General features: G+C 42.6%; 1 protein-coding gene across 1 annotated transcript in view; it reads left to right on the top strand.

The window, feature by feature from the left end:
• The first annotated feature begins 2,225 nt into the window (after window positions 1-2,225).
• LOC126335424 (calpain-11-like) overlaps window positions 2,226-19,195 on the top strand; it is a 152,009-nt gene continuing 135,039 nt past the window's right edge. Inside the window, exon 1 of the mRNA XM_049998700.1 lies at window positions 2,226-2,479. Coding sequence (XP_049854657.1) covers window positions 2,465-2,479 — 15 coding nt within the window. The 5' untranslated portion in view covers window positions 2,226-2,464. The remainder of the gene's footprint in view (window positions 2,480-19,195) is intronic.

A 19,195-nucleotide genomic window follows, 5' to 3' on the forward strand; every position in this document is an offset into this window, starting at 1 on the left:
CTCCTGTCATTTCTAGACGAGTGAATTGCAAATGCAAGAGGTGGGATAGATACCATGTAAGACGAGGAGGAAGAGGTTACCAATAAAGTAATTTTGTTTTCTTGTACATGCTTTATTTCACTCATTTATATCATTAACAGAGTTTTTCAGTTTTCATTGGTTAACATTTCGTAGCATTGCTTTTGGAAAAGGGACTTCTCCCTCATTGTTGAAGTAATTCAGAAATACTTCTCGAATTTTGTTTCCTTCTTCATTTCGTTCCTTCGTCGTTGTTTGGGCCAGGGGGACAAGCAGCTGTAACTGACGCCGGTTACCTGACAGAAATTTCAGACAAGTCCATAGCTTTCACCCGGCTTTTCTTGACGTTGTAACGCCAAAACAGCCAAGACAACTCCCAGTTTTTGTTTCTGCCCAAGAAGAGGTGGCATCTCGTCGGACCTAACCTCAATGAATACTGTATACAATTCGCAAACAGCGATACGAACATGGCGGTGCTGCAGTAGCTGAGTGAATTTGGTCGAGACATGTGTAAGCTGCATGTAAATTTGCCGGTTGGTTGGTCGGTAGGTTGGTCGGTTGGTTGGTTCGACTGTAGGGCGCTTAAAAATTAGCCAATAAGAAAGCGAGAAGATGGGCTGACAAACTTAGGGCGCTCCAAGTGGCGTGCAGTGAACCAAAGACATCTATGACCCAGGCGATCATTGTAGGCAAAACCACCCCTTTCTTCCGTCTCCTCGACTTCTGTATCACCATCTATGGCCATCCTATCGCCCTCACCCCCACCCATAAGTACCTTGGCGTCACCCTTGACTGTCGCCTCTTCTGGACCCCCCCCCCCCCCCCCCATCTCCAGACAATCCAAGCTAAGGCACGCTCCTGACTCTGTCTCCTCAAGCTCCTTTCTGGCCGCACATGGGGTCTGGACCCCTCCACCATCCTCCACACCTATAAGTCCCTCATCCGTCCTATCCTCTGCTACACCCACCCTGCCTGGATCTCCGCCCCTCCTACCTTTTACAAATCCCTTCAAATCCTCGAACGCCATGCTCTATGCCTCTCCTATCGCATCCGTCTCCCCTCCCCCACGCGGATCCTGAATGACCTTATTCCGTTGCCACACCTCCTCCTTTTCCTCGAACAGATACGGATCCTCTACACCTCCCGCAAACTTGATCCCTCTCACGCGCTTGACTCTCCCATCCTCTCCCACCCTCGTCTGCTGCTGTGCCTGTATTCCAACATCCCATATGCTCTGCTCTCCACTCTCCATACCCTCTCCCAAGGTGGCTTCCACCAGCTCCCCCTCCTTGATAATGCCCTCATCCCCTCCATCTATCCCTCCTACCAACTTTGATCCTCCTCTTCCACTTCCTGTGTTTTTTCTTTAGGGCACCGTCTCTCCCTCCACCCTTCCTCCCCCCTCCTCCCCCCAGACTTCCCCTACCCCCCATACCTTCTTTCCTCCCACTATCTCCTCTGCCACTGGCATCTCCACTCTCCCCTCTCCCTCCTCCCCTACCTTTTTCCCCTTTTGGCAGGTCCCCAGACTCGCACACATCACGTGAACATTAGCGCGCTGGAGATCATCGCCGTCTGTTTTGTGTGTGTGCGGTCGTGTTTGTGCTTCAGTGTTATCGCCGCCCACGCTCCATCGTTCACGTGTGTCGTCTGAATCATCAGTGTTCGTGTTCAGTGCTGACAGTTTTTTGTTTTTATTCGCGTGTGGATGGCTTCGTGTTTTTTAACTACTGTGTCTACTGTTTTTGTCCACCGTTCTGTTATGCTCATTCTGTGTCTTCATTGTTTTCTTTTTGTACTGCCTGTGGCTGAACAGCTGCGTAATGTTGCCGCTGCTAACTCACCTTGTGTAAGGTGTAAAATGACAATAAAGAAAAAACCAAAGACGTGTTACTAGAAATACGAGTTTCACATCAGTGGTGTGGTACTACAGTAGACAGGATAAGCCATTGCTTTCTACACAATCTTGTAGCTCTTTTGCATTGACGCCTGATGATGAAGTCTGGCGATGCGGTTATCGTGAACATTTGTTTGCTCTTTTCTTGTGGTACTGTTCGTTTCGTACACGGGATTCAAGGAATGAGACTGAAACACGCACCGCTGACCGCGCGCTGTAATAAATAGTGACCGCGTCATGTTGAGACACTCGATTAGCCGAATGAGCGGAGCCTGTTATCGCGAATAAAAGCGAAGGCAGTAGTGTTTCCAGTTAGGGCGTACGCTATGCTGCTGTCAGCACCGAAAAAGAGACGGAGATAACAGGGACAGTAGTGCCCGAAATAGTGGAACGGATTTAAACGGAGGTGCTTGAAAGATGGCGGGCAGGCTGGAGGCGCGGTAACGCGTCTGAGGCGCGCCCAGCCTTTTATCTCTGAGCTATAAAGGTCCAGGCTCCGCGAACGCTGCGTCAGTCTGCAGACAAGCGTGGCGGCGTGCGCGGTGAGACATGCTTCCCGCCCAGGTACTGTACGTCTGCGGAGCGCAGCTTCTTCCTCACCACAGATCGGCTGGTCCGATAGTTTGCAGGTTATCGACTTTGCATTGCCTGTAACGAGGCCTACTGCAGTTTTGGTCGAACAAATTCTGAGCGCAGATTTTTAGTATTGTACTTTTGTTTACATCACAATATACGAAAAAAAATTGTACAGGTTGACCTGGAACACCAACGGCAAAGTTTGGGAGTTCATTCAGGGATATTTTCTTAATGTTTTGGCTTCCGGTAGCTCGTTACAAGGCAAATGCATTTCGTTTGATTTCTGACCACCACTTAACTTTGTATCTCTACTGCTTTGAAATTTCTGCACAACAATGCGAATGTCGACAGCGTGCGCTGTGTGTCTTGCTTGGAAACAAACCTGTTCCAGTCAGTCATATTAGTCGACCACAACATTAATGAGGGTGCTTCGCTCGGCTTTCAGTAAGTTTTTATCTTTATATTTCACGAGGCCACCCTTTAACAGTATATACACAACTGACTTCAAAGCTTTGACAGTGTGATGGGTTTTCCTTAGTCAGTATTTTAGTTTAGATTAGACTGGATTTAGGTGTACTTTTCGTTCCAATTGTTCCATAGAGAGGAGATCCTCCAGGATGTCGAACATATCAGAAGACCAGGCATACACAATAAATATACAATGAAACACAAATACGCGTGTGTAATGTACGTACCTTCTATAGATCCCAAGTGGAATGATCGTCATGGATGATTAATGAGTTAAAAAAATTTAAGCATGTTTATTTTTACGAGTTAGTAAACACTGGATAGAAGAATCATTTTACAACACTTATTTACTGCAGTGAATTTTTACAGAAATCAGACTGTACTAATATTCGTATTATTTTATATTATTAGTAGCACACATCAGTTCTTTCTACTAAGAAATTCGTCAATGGAGCAGAAGTTCGCCACCAATAAATCCTTTAGGTTCCTCTTCAACTGAGCTTTATTGGTAACTAAACCTTTTATGGCTGCTGGCAAGCGTGTTCTTGACTAATGAACATCTTTTTGGACCAAAGTAAGTGACTTTAAATGTTATTGAGGACTATTTTTTTTTCTAGTAGTGATTCCATAAGCTGAACTGTCGGTTTAAAAAGAAGAGATATGTGTTTAATGACAAATTTCATTAAGGAATAAATATATTGTGAAACAGTAGTTAATATCTCTAGGTCCCTAAACAGGCATCTGCAGGATGCTTTCGAGTTCACAGCACAAATAATTCTTATTTTACGTTTTTGTACCCGGAAAACTTTAGCTTGATTGATGAATACCCCCCCCAAAAAAAGAAAAATCCAATCAATATGACGTTATGGAATGAAAGTGAACATAGTATGTGTCAGATTTTTCATTTTTATATCCCCTGTGTCTGGCAACATTCGTAATGCAAACAGATTTGTTCAGGTGCTTTAACAGTTCTGTGACGTTCTCCTCCAGTTCAGTTTATTAATAAGCTGTAGTCCTAAGAATTTAACACTGTCCACTTCTTCCGTTTGTCGTCATATTTTAGGCATATGCTAATAGGAAACATATTAGACGTTCGGAATTCCATGTAGTGTGTTTTTCAAAGTTTAGTGACAAGGAATTGGGTAGGACCTATTTTTTTAATGTTGTTTACTGTAACGTCACCGCTTCTTTCCGACAACGATCACAGGACGCAGAGTTCAGTAACATCGTGTTTGAGTGGCACTTGTTGACAAAAGTAATGCGCATTTTACTTTCCGTCCTCAAGCTTGCAATCAGCGCTGCTCGAGAAGTCTCGGGTTTGTTTTTGCGGCAGTCTCAGTTGTACGTCAACAGTGACACATACCAGGACGGATAAGGTTACTGTTGAAGAGATGACCGACGTGCATCGCGTGTGTGGTTCATTGAATGGATAGAGGGCAGCATAGTAGCGCTGTATTGAGCTGTTTCTGCAGCTAAGGAAAAGCAGTCGCAATACTCTCCTGTCTGAGGCTCGTTGCATCACTTTGTAGTTTGTGTTGTCGTTTCGTGATTGCATACTACAGGCTTTTTCACTGTTGTGAAGGGCTTGTCAACGAAACAAAGAGGATGATGGTGACAAACGGCATAAATCATAATTGAATTATTATTCTGTAAAGAGCCACCCGAAACCATGGGTCCGTTTTGCCAAAATGCTCAGAAAATTCCCTAAACAAGCTCCAGAATTTTGTAGGTGTGTTTCACATAGGACATTAAACGAATTATGTTTTGCAGAGGTCGTGATCGTAAAAAGTAACTCTGTTGTAAAACAATACAACATTGTTGTCAGTGATCGATCCACTTTAATTTAATCCACATGCGTTTCGGTGATGTGTTCCATCATCAGATGTTAGTTAGCCAGCATGGCCCTCCGTAATGGTATTATTATGAGTATTAAAGGAATAAACTTACAACTCAATGGAAACAGCTGTGAGTTTTTAACGATATAATTGTATGTTTTGTAACAGCAATACAATGATAAAAACTTTGTCATTTTTTCTTGTTCCTTTGGGCGGCTGGACATTCGCCGCATCGTCTCCTTCATATTGTCTGAGCGGTGATCTTACATGCCAAAATACAAACCTCTCTCTGTTTATACATAGCTCTTAACGTACGTGTCTCTGTAACTTCCAATGTATTAGCTACAGCTCTGAAGAAGTTTGCCTGTACCTATACACATGGGGCGAAGCAGAAACCATCAATATCAAAGTTATGTATGAAGTATTTGTATAAAATTATGAAGGTTGAAATAATTTTGGCACCTTAGGCTGATGAAAATTTTTGACTTGAACGTTCCTTTGTTTCATCATTTGATCGTGCAGTATGATCTGATTTTGGTGCCTGGCGGTTGTGAAGTGCTTCAAAAATGAGCACTCCGGCAGCACTACAAAGACAATGGAATAACGTGGGAATATAAGCAAATCAACAGACGCGCTGCACAACCCTCTACAAAAGTTGAGCCAACGTAAGAACGAGTAAGGACTCACACAGTGTGCTCGTTCTGACGTTGGATGAAGTTTCTCTTTGCACGCTGCAGTTTGATTTTCTAAAAATATGTCTCAGACTGTCCTTCGTGACTATCAGTGTTTGCATGGGCTGCTTTCGTAATGACAATGTTTTGCTGATCATGGTGCATATTATCATGTATTCGTATATTATTTCTCAAGCAGCATCCGTTTATCTCAACACATACCAGTGTAACAGGGACGAATGAGGTATCACTGGTGAGGTTTTTTGCCGGCTTCTGGCACTGCATACCGATTCTGCGCTAAAACTTACCCTTTGTGGAAAATTTTAACCTGCTCAGCTTCATACCTATGTTTTACGAAGCCATCCTATTAATCACGAATAAGAGACTCTCTTTCCATATTATCTTATTTCACCTGTCATTTTATTTGTTTTAAAGTACTTATCAACCGGATAATTTGTGTACAGCATTGTTATAGATGATACCCCAACCACTGCGGTAGGTCAGTATCTCTGACCGTCGTACGAGATGAATTTTGTAAACAAATATACATTCCGAAACGACAAATATATTTGTCATTGGCGCCTTGAATTGTGATTTACCTATTGCTACTATGACCTAACGGGCTTACTGTAACCGAAAAATAGTTCAAATGGCTCTAAGCACTATGGGACTTAACATCTGAGGTCATCAGTCCCCTAGAACTTAGAACTACTTAACCTAAATAACCTAAGGACATCACACACATCCATGTCCGACGCAGGATTCGAACCTGCGACCGTAGCAGTCGCACGATTCCGGACTGAAGCTCCTAGAACCGTTCGACCACCGCGGCCTGCTACTGTAATCGATAGTTAACGTTATAGTTTATGTGGCCCTACTGACAGTTACTCATTCCTGCCCTTCGTACAAGTCGAGACGAACATTCTGAATGCAAAACACATTTTTGAACACTTAAGTTCATTATTGTTATCTTACGTCGCACGGTTCATTTTTAAAGATGTTTTCTCTTCATTGCCACAACTGCTCTTATACCAGCGACTACACTTATTACAAATACTGTTATTTTTTAAAACTATAATAGTGCTATTGCTTCACACGGGTCCCCTGTTTAACATTATATTTGTGTGAAAAGAAACGTATGCAAGTGTGGATATGAAGACTGTAACAGGATAGCCAAAAACAGATATGAGAATCATAGGATACAAATACTAACTAAAGTCATGTGTGTACTCTTATATTTACAGCACAATTTGCCATTAATAGTTCAGCAATCATTCACTGATGGTGGCATAAAGGTAAAATTTAGGAATCATTCACTGATGATGGCAGACAGGTGAAGCGTGAGCAAATACAGTAAAAAATTTGCAGTTTGGGGTTAGAGTTAACATTTACACACATTTTCAGGAGCACGTGTTTTATCGACACTGTTCATGCATGTCTTTTGTTTGGGATGGTTACGTGACACATGCTCCTGTTTAGTGTTTGCTGTGTCCTTAACTCTACAACCGCAAACTCAAGCCGACAAGCGTAAATAGCTACCTGAGTGAAGTAACTTTAGCGGCCGTTTATAACAAATTCTAGCTATAGACTAGAAAAATCTGCAAGCGTAAGAAAATAGATTGACGCAGTGAGATAATTGTCTGAATAAATGAAGCAGCTCTAACTATAAACGACTGAGGCTAAAATACATTTTCGGAGGCGCTGTAAGACTAGACGATTGTGTGATGTATGCCATCCCTTTAATTTTGCCATTTGCTTACTAAAATTATGGATTTATGAGCACTTGGTGAACTTTGTGTTTTTCCTTTTTCTTGCCGGCCGAGGTGGCCGAGCGGTTCTAGGCGCTATGGAACCGCGCGACTGCTACGGTCGCAGGTTCGAATTCTGCTTCGAGCATGGACGTGTGTGTGCTGTCCTTAGGTTAGTTAGGTTTAAGTAGTTCTAAGTTCTAGGGGACTGATGACCTCGGCAGTTAAGTCCCATAATGCTCAGAGCCATTTGAACCATTTTTCCTTTTTCTTAGAAAGAAAAGTTAGCCAAAGTATCTTTGGTTTGACAGGAATAACTGACAATAATAAGTGTGCGTGAGCTTTCAACTGCTACACAGTAGGTTTTTGATGAGAATCAGCCATAGCGTGTTTAATACTTAACTGAAACACCACACCGATGTTACTTGTTTTAACGTTTGACTTTTTGAAGAACATTATGTCCTATATTTTAATGTATGACTTGAGCAACTCAGCTCTTAAATCACTGCACATCTTCGACTATATGTTCTTCATGTAATTACCTTACCTTCTGATGAAGTCACCCTTAGAGGTGACGAAACATGGTCAAGGTATATAGATAATCTATGCAACCGGTTGGCAGATTTTTACATATTTTTCAAATTAATATAATTAAATCTCTATACGGGTTTCACGATTAATCTTACTTACAGTAGACAACGGGTAACACCTATTCCCGTCAGATCACCGAAGTTGAGTGCTGTCGGGCTTGGCTAGCACTTGGATGCATCACCGTCTGGGCCTTCCGAGTGCTGTTGGCAACTGGGGTGCACTCAGTCCTTGTGAGGCAGTGAGGCATTTGAGGAGCTACTTGACTGAAAAGCAGCGACGAAAACTGTCGACGGCCGCGAGAGCGGTGTTCTGACCACATGCCCGGGCTCAGGATGACACGGCGGCCGGTTGGTACCGTTGGGCCTCCAAGACTTGTTTGGACGGTGTTTGTTTCTTTATTGCTTACAGTACGAGACTGCTGACTAGGACATATCTAAAATATTGCTAACTATGAGGCGCTTCCTTTTTCTCCCTTGATTTTACTCTCCTCATTTTTCTTTTGTTTTATTATATGAAAACACCTACTAGTTCAGTTTTATTCTGGAATGAAATTTTCGGTAAACTGAGGCAAAGCTTTCGGCGCTTCAGGAGGGAAATTTTAGTACTAGATTATGTTCTTTCTATTTATTTGATTACAGGGGACTCTTTGTATTCAGCCTACTCCGTGTAAAGAAATTATTTAAAATTTTCGTAAGACTTACTTCCATTAAAATTTTGTTTCCTATTGAGACTTCACTCAGAATCTGCGACGCCTGCAAAGCGATTCGTCCTTGCCTTTGGTTAGCAAGTTTTTCGTTTCTGTGTGATCAAGTATTGCCTGCCGATTTACGCTTGTCACGCTATATTTAGCTGAACTCTGACAACCGCAGTTACGTTTCACACCTTCATAGTTCAGGCTTTACTGACACTGATTAAGGCCCTATTAAAGTATTCTGATGTTGGTGATTGGTAGAACAGTTTTATATTTGTTGATTAAAAAACAAACTGTGAATTTTCTTCTACATTTAATTTTTGTTCGCAGATTTCGGATTATGAGACCATTGTCAGTTGTTGTCTGTATTGTAAGCCAAATGTCGATTATATGCGATTAGTGCGCCCACTTTGACTCAGTCACTTTGTCAATGCCAAACATGTTTCGGAGATAACTTAGGCATCACTAGTGGATATTTATTCTAAACATATATGAAGTATGAGCTAAATGTAAATGCCGTGTGGCTAGGACCTCCCGTCGAGAAGACCCTTCGCTTGGAGCAAGTCTTTAGAGTTGACGCCACTTTGGCGACTTTCGTGTCGATGGCGATGTAATGATGATGATAAGGTCAACACAACACCCAGTCCGTGAGCGGAGAAAATCTCCGACCCAGCCGGAAATCGAACCCGGGCCGTTAGGTATGACATTCCGTCGTGCTGACCACTGAGCTACCAGGGGCGGACATGTCGCGGGAGAGAATAAAAAGTGACTGACGCAACAATTTGCTTTAATTGATTTTTTTAAACCCTATATTCCCGTCATTCCTCGAACCTACCCTGTTACCCTTGTGCAGTTCAGAAAACAAAAACAAATATGGTGCTCTGTGACTATAATATCAGGGAGTCATAGTTGGAATCTGTCAACTCATACAAATACCTTGTATTAACAATTTGTTGGGATATGAAATGTGACCATCACTATCTCAGTCTATAGGTAACCCGGTCCCTTGGTACAATACCAGAGAAATGCAATTAGCCCGGAAAGAACACTGGATACAAAACTCTCGTGCGACCCATACTGAAATATTGCTGAAGTTTTTGGGACCCGTACCAAAGAGAACAAACAGAGGATTTTGAACAGGTACAAAGAAAGGTAGTAGGAATGGTCACAGATTTGTTCGACCCATGGGAGAGTGTCATTAGGATGCTGAAAGAACCGAACTGATAGATGCTTGAAGATAGACGCAAACTATCCCGCAAAAACCTACTTAGAAAGTTTCTAGAACCAACTTAAGGCGATGAATCTAGGAATATATTTCAATCCACTACGTACCGCTCCCATAGAATTGGCGAAGACAAGATTAGACTACGAGGCGTGTTTTGAAATTAAAAAAAGACGTGCTAAGATATATCAATAATTTTATTTTTACATGTGAGCCCGTATCTTAATCTACGCACTGACGCCATTACTCTCTGATTCTTCCATGTTTACGTTGTGTACTGAGTGTTTAAGATGCCTCTGATAATCGTGACTCCCGCCGACTGTGAAGTACGGGCTGTTACAAGATTTCGTAGTGCTAAAGGCCTAAAGGCGATCGATATTCAACGTGAGATCTGTGCAGTTTACGGAGAAAACATTATGGGTGATGAAATGGTAAGAAAGTGGGTGAGAGCATTTAAAGATGGCCGCACAAATGTGCATGATGAACAACGGAGTGGGCGTCCTTAGGTCGTAAGGAAAGTTTGGTGCAGGAAGTGGACGATAAGGTGAGAGAAAACAGACTCTTTACGATTTCCTCCTCGCTGGATGACTTTCCTAATGTTTCTCGTAGTGTTTTGTATGGCGTTGGGACCGAGAACTTGAATTACCGAAAATTGTGCGCCCGCTGCGTACCGAAAATGTTGACGGATGTGTACCAGACCAAACGTTTAGACAGTGCATGGACTTTCCTTGAGCGCTACCACAACGACGGTGATTATTTCTTACGCCAAACTGTTACGGGCGATGAAACATGGGCGGCCTACGTCACACCAGAAGCAAAGCAACAGTGCATGGAAGTTGAGCAAGGGCATCGTTTTGCTGCAAGACAATGCCCGTCCGTATGTGGCGAATCAGACCAAAGATCTCATCACATCTTTTCTATGGGAAACTCTAGATCCTCCTCCGTACAGCCCCGATCTTGTGGCCAGTGACTACTATTTGTTCCTGCACTTGAAAAAACACCTAGGCGGTCAGCGTCTTCAAGACGATGACGAAGTCAATGCAGTGGTGATGTAGTGGTTAACAAGTCAGGCGGCAGACTTCTATGAGGGGGGTATTCAAAAACTGGTACAACGTTATGACAAGTGCCTCAATATTGACGGAAATTATGTAGAAAAGTAGATTAAGGTACAGGCTTTCAGGTAAAAATAAAATTATTGAGATATCTTACAGCACGTCTTTTTTTTAATTTCAAAACGGTACTTAAAAAACACGCCTCGTATATGAATGTCCGAAGCTGTAATACATACTCGTATTATATAAATTGAAAGGCAAGGGAGAGAAAAGAAAGGGAAGGGAAGGAACTAATGCTGCATCGGGACCTCGTGCGGGATCATCGGCGACGAGTGAATATGTGTGCCGGATCGGGAGTCAAACCCGGAATCTCTAGCTTAGTAAGCAGTTGTATTAACCACTGCGCCACCCCCAGAAGGTGTTTAACGAAAATGCGCGGATTATGTCGACACGCTACCCGGCCGGCGTACATTCCCACCTAGCGCCACCTAACCGCAGTCCCAGTACGTGTCCTTCATGCTTACTAATTTTAGATTCCCGCTGGATGTCGAATGTAAATGTTCATCTGCCACCTGCACTGGAGGTTGTGCATTCATTGCCCCGAGGTGAATCATTTATATGAATGCGGGGTGCCTGTTCTTTCCGAAATGTTCCTTCCCACTCATTTCCTTTCTCCTCCCTCCCTCTTCAATTTACATAAGTGTAGACTAATTATAGTGTGGACAGAGGCATTTAAGCTATCACTTTCCCTCGCTTCATGTGTGAATGGAAGGAGAACTGGTACTAGGGTATGCACATCTCGCCATGTACTTCACAGTGGTTTGCACAATATGAGTGCAGAGGTAGATACAGATACACAATGAAATTAAGATCATTTTAGATCATGTGTTTAGCACTAGCGATTAACAAGAAACATGTACAGAAAATATCCACAGTTCTTTCTTCAATTAAAACTCAGATTTTTAATGAGTTACTAACGAAAACATAGTCATAAATTGCAGGAAGCAGACTGAGACGAAACAAAAAACTTCGTTGTGTTTGCACACCAATATGCTGGCCCAATTAAATGTCCGCAGTCTCTTTGTTGGTAGCTCCGTCGCACTCACGCAAGGACGTAAGGTTAGAATTTAACGTCTCGGCAGAACTGAAGTTATTCAGATAGGAATACTTGCAAAGCTGGAGAAAGGATTTTCTAGGAGTGATTGTTTAACGAACCATCCAAGTGTTCATGTGAAGTAATTTCGACAAATCACGAAAACTTGATTTCGCTCTGTTTTAACACAGCATCTGTTCTGCCCCCGTCTGTCAGCCGTGAAAACCTAAAATACAAATTAAAGGAAACTCGTTCAGAGTGTTGTTTAAGGTCTTATATCTATAGCGTGAGGCAGCAATGTCTGGCCACGACAAGTACCCTGCGAGTCCATAACATTTCGAGGCTGGATTGATATAAAAGTAGCGTGATGATGTTTGGTTTGTGGGGCTCAACTGTGCGGTTATCGGCGCCTGTACTAATTCCCAACTTTTGCTCAGTCCGATCTCGCAACTTTCAGGAATGATGATGAAATGATGAGGACAACACAAACACTCAGTCATCTCGAGGCAGGTAAAAATCCCTGCCCCCTGCTCAGGAAACGATAACGCGACCGCGAGACCACGAGCTTTGGACATAAAAGTAGGGGAAAGTTAAGATGGTGGTTTTAATAACTCAGGTGTTTGACACACAAGTGGGGGAGAGCACGTTAAACAACCGTGTGAAACTGTCAAAAAAAATGTTCTTTGGGATGGTGTTCAGTTCGGGCGTCACGTTGGCTTGAATGTTGGTTATGTTGTGAAAATGTTACCCTTCTCGTAAATTTCTGCACTTTTTTTGTTTCGTAGTAAGTTCATATTGATAAGACCAAGTCTCGTCGCGAGTAATGATTTTTTACCAGAAACGAGTTGTCCACGATTTTCATTTCAATCATCTCGCTGCAGGCGTCCAAGCGTCTTTGTTTTGTTCAGGAGTCAAGGTGTGTGGTGCAAAGTTTGTAAACACTTTTCTGCTCTTGAAAAGATTCAGCGGAATGCCTTGAACAATTAATTTAGAAATGTTGCTCCACAGCAAATTTTTAACACATCGCCGAAAGGCTGCGGACGCACGTCCACTACTTAACACTGCCTGCTCACGACTGACTGGAGGAATCCACATCTGTTGTTTACAGCTGTTAGTTCAAGCTGTCGCCGCAGGTTACTGCGCTGACGTCGCTTCTACGCCAGGAATAAAATGTCTCGAAACTTTTTGAATGGACAACGTAGATCCAGAACTAGTGAATATATTGAAGTGAGGTTTCCGCTAAGCTATAGTGATCAATGTGACGAACTTATTGATGTGTGCAAGTAAAGTTCATAGTTGCCGAATTATGACATCGACTTCTATTTTTTAATGGAAAATATATACTTTTTTTCTGTGTCATTATAAATAATCTTCGAAGAGGGCGTCGGCGACATATGTAGACCTTGTAACAAGATAAAAGGAGGGCAAATGTGAGGAGAAGGGCACCCAAACGTCTACCTTGTGGTACCAAATGGAAGCGAACACGTAACTCTGGTACGAGTAGCGTGTTTATCATTATGACTGTCATGTCAGGTGCTCGAAATGTCGACCTTGAACACCGATACTTGCCACAAAGTGATTCCGGACAGATAATGCTCCGCACTGAATTTCATTTGGACGCATCGCAACACACCTTCCTGCTATATGGCATCTCGTACCCTCGAAAGCTTCGGTATTTCCTTGCAAACTTCTTGTTTTAATTTTTCTGTAAGCCTGGTGAGAGTGCAGGTCATTTTACATTTCCCGAATGATGACTTCAATGATTTCAGAATGTTCTGTTAAGAAGATTTGTAATTATCTGTACAGTACGGGCTGGCCATCCGTCATGTTGATACCATATCAACAGCTTAACGTCCAGTGGGATGTCGCCCAGTGACTGTGACAGAATGTCTGTTAGGAACTGTAGATACGTGTGGCTATTTAGTTTCATTAATAAAACAGGGACTAATGATGTTGCTCCACACGTTGACAGACCAAGGTCGTTGTCTATCTGCTTGTCTCAGCCACTGTGCATTTTTAACTGAGCAGTAGTGCATATTGCGAAACCGATTTGCCTATAGTTTGTAAAGGATACTTCATCCGAAAACACAATCTTGCATAGAAACGCCGCAGCAACTTGCCGTTTTCGTAGCCACCATTCGGAAAACTTAAACCGATTCCGGAAATGATTGTGATGTAGCTGTTGCTGGAACAAAATACGAAAAAGATAAAATGCACTGGAAGGTAGTTTTCGCAGGGCACGCCTTTGGCCTATTTGTACAGCCAGACTGTATCGTACTGCCATGTGGAATGGGTGTTACTGCTGCTAAAATGTTAGTTTCATTTTTCTCGTCAGTTACTGTCTTCTTCGTTGGCGTTTTCTATTACCCACATTTCCATCTAGTGGGTTTCTTAAAATCATGTTTGCAATGACAGATCGCGAAGACTTGGAACGGTCATTACACAGGTTTCCATAAATAACTACATCCAGTCGACTTTTGTGATTTTTCAATTTTTATAGTACCTTACGTCTAGAGACTTGTCATCAGAGGATACACACTATCAATAATAGTTTGCAGCGTTGGTAGATAGTTGTGCATCTATGGCAAGATAGAAGAAACAACTCAAATAATCACTGAGCGTCGCGAGATATTAGGAATTAAGTACATCGTAAGGTCAATTCGAAGATATTACTTCCTGGTCCACATATCGCTGTGGTAAACATAACCTATGTTTCCCGTTAGGTTAATTCCACAGCAACATACAAAACTTTCCGCAGACAACATTCTCCACTTGCTTTTCACGCTGTAAAGAAAACAAAGAACGTGTGACTAAAGTTGTTGTTGTGGTCTTCAGTCCTGAGACTGGTTTGATGCAGCTCTCCATGCTACTCTATCCTGTGTAAGCTTCTTCATCTCCCAGTACATACTGCAGCCTACATCCCTCTGAATCTGCTTAGTGTATTCATCTCTTGGTCTCCCTCTACGATTTTTACCCTCCACGCTGCCCTCCAATACTAAATTGGTGATCCCTTGATGCCTCAGAACATGTCCTACCAACCGATTCCTTCTTCTAGTCAAGTTGTGCCACAAACTCCTCTTCTCCCCAATCCTATTCAGTACCTTCTCATTAGTTATGTGATCTACCCATCTAATCTTCAGCATTGTTCTGTAGCACCACATTTCGAAAGCTTCTATTCTCTTCTTGTCCAAAGTATTTATCGTCCATGTTTCACTTCCATACATGGCTACACCCCATACAAATACTTTCAGAAACGACTTCCTGGCACTCGACGTTAACAAATTTCTCTTCTTCAGAAACGCTTTCCTTGCATTGCCAGTCTACATTTTATATCCTCTCTACTTCGACCATCATCAGTTATTTTGCTCCCCAAATAGCAGAACTCCTTTACTACTTTAAGTGTCACATTTTCTAACCTAGTTCCCTCAGCATCACCCGACTTATTTCGAGTACATTCCAATATCCTCGTTTTGCTTTTGTTGATGTTCATCTTATATTCTCCCTTCAAGACACTATCCATTCCGTTCAACTGCTCTTGCAAGTCCTTTGCTGTCTCTGACAGAATTACAATGTCATCGGCGAACCTCAAAGTTTTTATTTCTTCTCCATGGATTTTAATACCTACTCCAAATTTTTCTTTTGTTTACTTCACTGCTTGCTCAATATACAGATTGAACAGCATTGGGGAGAGGCTACAACCCTGTCTCACTCCCTTCCCAACCACTACATCCCTTTCAGGCCCATCGACTCTTATAACTGCCATCTGGTTTCTGTACAAATTGTAAATAGCATTTCGCTCCCTGTATTTAACCCTGCCACCTTCAGAATTTGAAAGAGAGTATTCCAGTCAACATTGCAAAAGCTTTTCTAAGTCTACAAATGCTAGAAACTTAGGTTTGCATTTTCTTAATCTAGATTCTAAGATAAGTCGTAAGGTCAGTATTGCCTCACGTGTTCCCATATTTCTACGGTATCCAAACAGATCTTCCCCAAGGTCGGCTTCTACCAGTTTTTCCATTCGTCTGTAAAGAATTCTCGTTCGTATTTTGCAGCTGTGACTTATTATACTGATAGTTCGGTAACATTCACATCTGTCAACGCCGGCTTTCTTTGGCATTGGAATTATAATATTCTTCTTGAAGTCTGAGGGTCCTGATAACGACGTCCTCCTGAGTAGTCCCCGCCCGGAGATCCGAACGGGGGACTATTTTACCTCCGGAATATTTTACCCAAGAGGACTCCATCATCATTTATCCATACAGTAGAGCTGCATGCCCTCGGGAAAAATTACGGCCGTAGCTTCCCCTTGCTTTCAGCCGTTCGCAGTACCAGCACAGCAAGGCCGTTTTGGTTAGTGTTACAAGGCCAAATCAGTCATCATCCAGACTGTTGCCCTTGCAACTACTGAAAAGGCTGCTGCCCCTCTTCAGGAACCACACGTTTGTCTGGCCTCTTAACAGATACCCCTCCGTTGTGGTTGCACCTACGGTACGGCTATCTGTATCGCTGAGGCACGCAAGCCTCCCCACCAATGGCACGGTCTATGGTTCATGGGGAGTTATGTTCAAAGATTTTGCGATGCGTTTCTTTGGCCAGTACTTGAATTTTCGAGTGCTGCCCACTGATGACAGTGGACATATCATCACCACGGTAACAAACTCGTAGGTTAGCAGGTTTGTCTTCCAGTCATCTGTGAGACCGGATGATGCGAGAGGTGCTCAGTCTGCCGCAGTGGTGACAGATGGTCTCGGGTGAAGCAGCTTCTATCCCTCCATTTCGTCACAGCATTTCCTTTTCTTTTCTTCATTGCCGCTTTTAAATCGATGTTTTTCGCCCGCTTTCTTCAAAAAGAAGTGCCCCATGGTGGACCAGCGATCTCCAGGATGAATGGTCAAGGGCTGAAGTCTCCCAGTTCTTGAATCTAGAGATCGATGTTAATCGAATTCGCTTTAATAAAAGTAACATGTATTCGTTATTGCACATTTAACACCGGTAACGGTCACTGAACCATAACAAAAGGCGACTGGTTGCAGTGATTTCTGGAAACCATCTACACCTACATCTACATCTACACCTATAACTGTAACCTGCAAAACACTGAAGTGCGTAGCAGAGGGTACATCCCATAGCACCAGTTATTAGGGTTACTTCCCGTTCCATTCACATATTAGGCGCGGGGAGAATGATAATTTAAATGTCTCTGTGTGTGCTGTAATTAATCTAAGCTTGTCCTCACGAATCGTGTGTGAGCGATAAGTAGAGGTTTGTAGTATATTCCTAAATTCATCATTTAAATTAGCCACCTCTTGAAACTTCGTAAGCAGGCTTTTTCGGGATAGTTCACGTCTATCTACAAGAGTCTGCCAGTTCAGTTTCCTCAGCACCTCTGTGACAATCTCCCTTCATTCATCACAGTCACAATGTTCCACATACATAATGGATAAAAATTTGATCAGTATACCTTTCAGCATACAAATGAACCGCTGCTCTGGCAATCTACCGACATTCGCCATAAAGAAAACCATATCTACTTTTCAAACTGCCGTGTACCTTGTGAAAATCTGGTTTTATCTTAGTGATCGTTCCTCCCTGTATAGGTCGATGTCAACAAAATATTTTCGCGTTCGGAGGAGAAAGTTGGTGAGTGGAGTTTCGTGAGAAGATTCCGTCGCTACGAAAAACGCCTTTCTTTTAATGATGTGCATCCCACATCCTATATCATTTCTGTGACACTCTCTCCCATATTTCGCGATAATACAAAACGTGCTGCCATTCTTTGAACTTTTTCGATGTACTCCGTCAGTCCTATCTGGTAAGGATCCCACACCGCGCAGCAGTATTCTAAAAGAGGTCGGACAAGCGTAGTGTAGGCAGTCTCCTTGGTAGGTCTAAAAAATGGCTCTGAGCACTATGGGACTTCAACATCTCAGGTCATCAGTCCCCTAGAACATAGAACTACTTAAACCTAACTAACCTAAGGACATCACACACATCCATGCCCGAGGCAGGATTCGAACCTGCGACGTAGCTGTCGCGCGGTTCCAGACTGAAGCGCCTAGAACCGCTCGGCCACCAGCGTTTAGTGGGTCTGTTACTTTTTCTAAGTGTCCTGCCAATAAAACGCAGTCTTTGGTTAGCCTTCCCCACAACGTTTTCCATGTGTTCCTTCCAATTTAAGTTGTTCGTAATTGTAATACCTAGGTATTTAGTTGAATTTACGGGTTTTAGATTAGACTGATTTATCATGTAACCGAAGTTTAACGAATTCCTTTTAACACTCATGTGGACGATCTCACCCTTTTCGTTATTTACCGTCAACTGCCACTTTTCGCACCATTCAGATATCCATTCTAAATCGTTTTGCAGTTTGTTTTGATCTTCTGATGATTTTATTAGTCGATAAACGACAGCGTCATCTGCAAACAACCTAAGACAGCTGCACAGACTGTCTCCCGAATCGTTAATATAGATAAGGAACAGCAAAGGGCCTATAACACTACCTTGTGGAACGCCAGAAATCACTTCTGATTTACTCGATGACTATCCGTCAATTACTACGAACTGTGACCTTTCTGACAGGATAATCACATAACTGAGACGATATTCCATAAGCACGCAATTTCACTACAAGCCGCTTGTGTGGTACAGTGTCAAAAGCCTTCCGGAAATACAGACTCGATCAATAGCATTCATGCGAATAAAGAGCTAGTTATTTTTCACAGCAACGATGTTTTCTAAACCCATGTTGTCTGTGTGTCAATAGACAGTTTTCTTCGAGGTAATTCATAATGTTTGAACACAATATATGTTCTAAAAAGCTATTGCATATCGACGTTAATGATATGGGCCTGTAATTTAGTGGATTACTGCTACTACCTTTCTTGAATATTGGTGTGATCTGTGCAACTTTCCAGTCTTTGGGTACGGATCTTTCGTCGAGCGAACGGTTATGTGATTGTTAAGTATGGAGCTAGTGCATCAGCATAGTCCAAAACGAACCTTATTGGTATACAGTCTGGACGAGAAGATTTGCTTTTATTAAGTGATTTAAGTTGCTTCACTACTCCGAGGATATTTACTTGTACTTTACTCATGTTGGTAGGTGTTCTCGATTCGAATTCTGGAATATTTACTTCGTCTTCTTTTGTGAAGGCATTTCGGAAGGCTGTGTTTAGTAACTCTGCTTTGGCAGCACTGTCTTCTATAATATCTCAATTTCTATAGCGCAGAGAAGGCATTGATTGTTTCTTGCCACTAACATACTTCACAAACGACCACAATCTGTTTGGATGTTCTGCCAGGTTTCGAGACAAAGTTTTGCTGTGGAAACTGT

This window comes from Schistocerca gregaria, chromosome 2 (genome assembly GCF_023897955.1).
Source record: "Schistocerca gregaria isolate iqSchGreg1 chromosome 2, iqSchGreg1.2, whole genome shotgun sequence".
NCBI lineage: Eukaryota > Metazoa > Arthropoda > Insecta > Orthoptera > Acrididae > Schistocerca > Schistocerca gregaria.